Raw genomic sequence first — 5,607 nt, forward strand, 5'->3', positions numbered from 1 at the left:
ATTTTTTATATATTTAAATAAATTAAGATTTAAAACAATTATTTTTATTTTATATAAATTTAATATATATATATAAACTAATAAAAATATATAATTTGGTTTAATTTTTTTATTTGAAATACAACCTAAACTTAATATATTTATTTAATATTCAAATTTAATTTTAACCAAATAAAAAAATTAATTCAAATTAAATCAAATATTACAATTTGATTAAATCAAATATTATAATTTGGTTCAATTTATTTTATATTTTTTCTCACTCCTTATTGAACATAACATCCAGCCAAGTCCTTGAGTTTGTCCTTAAGCATAGAGGTGAGCACAAGTCGGTTTAAATCGATTAGACCAACTGAAACGAGTGAATTCGATTAAATCAATTCGGTTTATTCGATTTTAGTTACAATCGATTTTTAAAATCGGTTAAATTAATTAATTTGGTCGGTTTTTGATTTTTAAAATTGATAATCGCACTGATCGAATTAATCGACTTTCTAATAATTAAAAATAAAAAAATTGAGATAAATATTTTTATTTATTTATTTTTGTAAAATATTGTTGAAATTATTAAATTCTTTAGTAATTTAGTTTGAATGATACTAGAGTTTGAATTTTATTGAATTGAAATTTGTGGTTAAATAATTATTCATAATAAGAAGAAAAATGATAAAAAAAAATCGATTATTTAATCGAACCGATTTTGATCAGTTCGATTTTGGTCGATTATTTAATAATATTCGATTAGTTCAATTATTTGTTAAATGAAAATAAATTAAGTTGATTATTGATTTTTTTCAAACCGAACAGATCATTTATACTCACCCTTACTGAAGTAGATTTGGTTTAGCTCGTAATACTATTGAGACATGATACTCTAGCCTATCATATGCATTATCAGTTGCCAATATCTTCAAATATTCAGAGGTGGTAATTGGGTGACTTCAGGTTGATTTGATTTTGGGTTCATATAATTATAGATAAGAATTATTTTGGGTTTAAGGCATCTCACATTTTAATCATTTTGAATTTAGATCATTTTGAATTCAATTCATTTCATATATGATCAATTTTAAATTAACTACAATTCTAAACTCTTTAAGTAAAATTAAAATTTTAAAAGTTCGAGTTTGGATCATTGTAATTTTGAGTTATTTATAATTCAAATCACTTAAGATTTGAGCTTTTGAGGTTAGAAATGTTTTAAATTCAAACGTTTTGAATCAAAATTTTGGCTTTTTTTAATAAATCTAGATTATTAGATCAATTTTGATTTCAAACAGGTTTGGATGATTTTTTATTAAGATAGATTTTGTCTATCTCTAAAAATAATTCCTTTTCAAGCCCAAGTAATTTTGTTTTTCTTAGGGCTAAAAAATATATTATTTATAGGGTTATCAATTTTATCTATATGTGATAGATATTTAAAATTTTTACTCGAAATAAGATGGGAATTGATATCAAATTAAAGAGATGGGTATTAATATCAAAATTTGAAGATGGCAACAAGGGTGGGCATGATTTTGACATACCCGATGGATATAGCGACGGGTATTATAAGACGCATCTCGTATTTGTATCTAATATATATTTATATATTTATATATTTTAATAAATATATAATTAAATATTTAATGTGTATATTGTTTGTAAGTTTTTAATTAGTGTTTGAACTTGTTTTAATGTAATTTTTTATTTGTTTTAATAATGATTAATATTTTAATATTTTGTATTATTTTAAAAAAAAAAAGCTACCATTATAAAGATTTCTGATACATGTTAATTCTCCGCGTATGAAAATGGGTATAAATTTTTATCTTCAAACAGGTGCGGGTGTAATTTATAAAAACAGAGACAAACACGTACATGGAACATGCTCTTCTCGATCCATTGATACTCCTTTTTATGAGCCCAAGCCTGCATGCCTCACTAACCGACCTTATGCTACCAGGCCTAGTAGTGAAAAGCAAGCCCAGATGACATTTGGTTGCAGATGGTAAACTAAGCTTGTCGTTCTTCATCTTAGAACCGCTAGACTAGAATCCCCAAGAAAAAAAAGTACCTCTTTGGAAAATGCCGTGGATCCTGACTATAATAGGCAATGATCTTACAATCTTTTATACATACTTTCTTAATGGAAGAATATCAAAGGGACACAGGAAGTAAGCAATGAATTATAGAAACCAACAAGAAGCTCAGAATATCATAAACAGGTGACAATAAATAAAATCATGGCAATAATGTTGTATACAACCTGTAAATAACTGCCATCAACCATTAGTGAACTTCATTATTCATTCCTCCTAAACTGTCTGACAGACTTACTGATATGAGATGAAAATTTCCATAAAAACATAGGACAAACAAACAATGCTGCTGCTTGATGCTGGAGTTTCTATTTGCTATCTGGATCTTGGAACTCTGAAACTCTGAGCATCAGCTTCATCTATAGAAATCAAGCAACCATAGCCAGAAATAACACCAGCATTGTTACCCAATGACATTTTCCTAGTAGCTTGGAGCCTGCCGAGAAAAATAGCAACATTATCACCCAATTCAGATTGGGTTTTTTTCTTCAGTTCTTAAAATTCAGGAGTGAAAACTGGAAAGATGCTGCTTTCTAAATGGTCACAAAATTTTCAGATCTCTCAAAGAGAGAAGTAAAGGGTTTAAGTAGGAAAGCAATGGAAACACATTTAAATCGATTTAAGAGCATCATTAAATGATGCTTTTGTTTTGGCAAGAAGAAAAAAGAAAAAGATCTATGCGCTTAGTTTTACCTTGATTCACATCATTTTGAGACATTGTTGGTGCTGTGGAAGTAGACCTATTTGACATTGAGATCCCAAGGTCTGCACAATCCAGTCCAATTGCACCTTAAAATCACAATGTTCAAACTCAATTAGCAATTTTCTTTTGAAATGCGAATAGGAACATACATTAACTGGATACAAATGCAAAGATAAGGTGTTTACGGACATCCCAAATTTTAAAAAATAAAAAAAATTTGAAAGAAAAAATTTTCTGGACATTCTCAGAGGTTGTCAGTGAGCACCTCAAAAATTTCCCTGAACATATCTTTCTTAATTCCCTAACCACTCAATTCATTGCAACTGATCAATACCCTGCCAGCGCGCAGGCATTCAACACCCAGCAAACACCCATTGTAATAAGTGGACATCCCGGATAAAAATCCTGAATCCATTATGGATAACATACTATGAACCACCCAAAATTGACACTACACAAACAAGAAACCCTATGTCTTACAGCCACCTCTAGATTTCTCTTAACTATTATTTATAGGAGTATGTTCTTACATTCTCTGTAGCATGGGAAGGCAGAAACATTAAGGAGATTAAAATAACCCTCTGAACATTTGCAATCATATGTAAACGGTGATGTCTTGTTGCACGAACCGCCTCCACAATTAGTCCAGCGGCAGACTGTGAAACCATGACAAAATGCATTAAGCATGAAGAAAAAGATATCAAATTACCAACTAGAAAGCTTACATATATGGTACAGAGCTTACTATCAAAGATAGACTGATCTGCTTTTGTTTGCTTTTCTTGCACAGGGGAGAGAGCTGCTGCACAAGCAGAATTTAGCGTACCTAAAAACACATAATTGTCAGTGCCATCAAAACTCGAAATAAACCCTGAAATAATTTGATTGCTATTATTTATCAAATGTAAATTAATCGATTACATCGTCAGATCAGCAATCTAGCTTTTTAAAGGAGGATTAAACTTTACAATGTTTGACTTAGCTAAGATATTAAATCAAATATGGACAAGAGTTTGGTCACCCTTATTCAAGAGGCACTCGTAGTGGCGGATGCAAAATGCAAAAATAAAGTGCTTATAGACTTATCAAAATTGAAAAATAATTAAATTTGAAGGAAATTAACAATTCAAAATTTTCTTCTAAATATAAATTTATTAATTCTCTAATCAATCTACATAATGCCACTACCCAATATTCAGTTATAGCCTACAACCAACCAACACCTAAAATCCAATAGACACCCATTGCAATAAGTGAAAACAGTGAAAAAAGTTTTGAATCCGTTGCTGAGATCTCATCATGACATAATCTTGGGAGGATTTGGGTGTGATTAGCATGCATCACCGGCTTGAATTAAATTATTGATTTTCTATATATCTTCCTTCTAATTGTGAACATAATATTTTTTTGGCTTCTTTCATCAACAAATCTGAATCCAGCTTTTGTCTCCTCAGCGGTATATCTATTCCAAAATTAAGCTAACACCGTCCTTAGTTAAAAAAAAAAAAAATCAGAAAGAAGCCTAATTAAATATAAAGTTTAACTCAATTAATTTACACAATCATTTTTAAAATATGATATTTAGTAATTTTAAAATTTAAATTTCAATGCCTGTGATAACATTTAATAATTTTAAGATTTAAACTTTAGCATTTGTAACCCATTCTCTTTATCTCCAGATTGACAATATCTTTACAAAAACAACAACCTAACCTAATCATGATGTAGCTGGGTAAATCAATGGTTCCATCCACTCTAAATTCCCCTCAACAATCCCAAGATCACTTCTAATTTCCTAAACTAAAATATTATCTAGATTCCATTGGAGAGCATCACCAAGTTAATTCCAAATTCACAAAACATTAACATAATTTGATTATATATACAAAGATACTAGTAATAACCAATGAAGAAAGAAGTTAAAAACAGATTAATAATTGTATGAATTGAAACAGGTAGTTTTGTAAAATGAGCATGTGCCATAAAAGCAAGAGAAAGGCAGAGCTTAATTACAGTTGGGAACAATGCAAGGGAGAAACTTGAGATAATCATCATTGTCAGCACGAATTTGTTTCCAGCCAAGATCACAGTCACATATATAATAAGGCAATGTTCCATTCAAAGAAGGTTTGCATTTTCCTCTTCCACATTCCACTTCTTTGCATACATCATCTGCAACAATAAGAAAAACAACTAAAAATATGATCAAAACTCTTAAAAAAATCACAATCAAGGAACACCCAAGTTAATAAAATGCTCTAAGATCTAAAAACCATTAGATTTTCAGCCAAAAAAAAATGAAAAAGGAAAGAAACAAACCAAACATGGGTGAAAAAAGCGGAGATAAAAAGTCACTTTTAGCAATCTTAAGATGCAGAACATGAAAGATTGCAAGAAAAACAATGGTCCTCAAAGAAACCATGTCTGGAACATGCAAGGATAGATGAGAATGAGAGAGACAGGGAGGTAAGTACTAGTTTTTTTTATTGAGTTCGAGGCGGCTGAGAGAGTTTGAAAAATAGGGGAGTCTTCTATAAATGGACGGTGCTTTGATTGTTGAAACATGGACGTTAAAACGTTTACGTGGTGACCATGGTCTCGGCCAAACTGAGTCGTTGATAGTTGGAGGTTCCAAGCCATTGATTTCTCTGCGGTAGATTTCATTTTAAAATATTTCAGTTTTGTGCGATCACTGAACAGTGAACACGACCATATTGACTCTCCCCTGCTGGTAGAAATAAAGGCTATGCTTATTCTTTATGCGGGGTGGATTTTAACACTTAGGAGGAGTCAATTAATATTATATTATATATATTTTTT

At 30.2% G+C, this 5,607-nt stretch overlaps 1 protein-coding gene across 1 annotated transcript; it reads right to left on the reverse strand.

Moving 5' to 3' along the window:
* Positions 1 to 2,198: 2,198 nt before the first annotated feature.
* On the reverse strand, positions 2,199 to 5,295 carry LOC111279662 (uncharacterized). The gene is made up of 6 exons (XM_022866640.2): positions 5,107 to 5,295; positions 4,801 to 4,959; positions 3,533 to 3,613; positions 3,318 to 3,443; positions 2,778 to 2,873; positions 2,199 to 2,520 (listed from the first exon to the last, which is right to left on the reverse strand). The coding sequence occupies exons 1-6, from the start codon at positions 5,207 to 5,209 to the stop codon at positions 2,453 to 2,455; spliced, it is 633 nt and encodes a 210-aa protein (XP_022722375.2). The 5' UTR covers positions 5,210 to 5,295; the 3' UTR covers positions 2,199 to 2,452.
* Positions 5,296 to 5,607: the final 312 nt, after the last annotated feature.

This window comes from Durio zibethinus, chromosome 27 (assembly GCF_047325235.1).
Source record: "Durio zibethinus cultivar Kanyao isolate XHJ-2024 chromosome 27, ASM4732523v1, whole genome shotgun sequence".
Classification (NCBI taxonomy): Eukaryota; Viridiplantae; Streptophyta; class Magnoliopsida; order Malvales; family Malvaceae; genus Durio; species Durio zibethinus.

Bases quoted from the DNA above. Each gene is read 5' to 3' on its own strand.
- LOC111279662 (XM_022866640.2), bottom strand. From the start codon at position 5,209: ATGGTTTCTTTGAGGACCATTGTTTTTCTTGCAATCTTTCATGTTCTG. The intron at 3,614-4,800 runs GTAATTAAGCTC...ATGTGTTTTTAG, and splicing joins CCCTTGCATTGTTCCCAACT to GTACGCTAAATTCTGCTTGT. The intron at 3,444-3,532 runs GTAAGCTCTGTA...ATGGTTTCACAG, and splicing joins AGATCAGTCTATCTTTGATA to TCTGCCGCTGGACTAATTGT.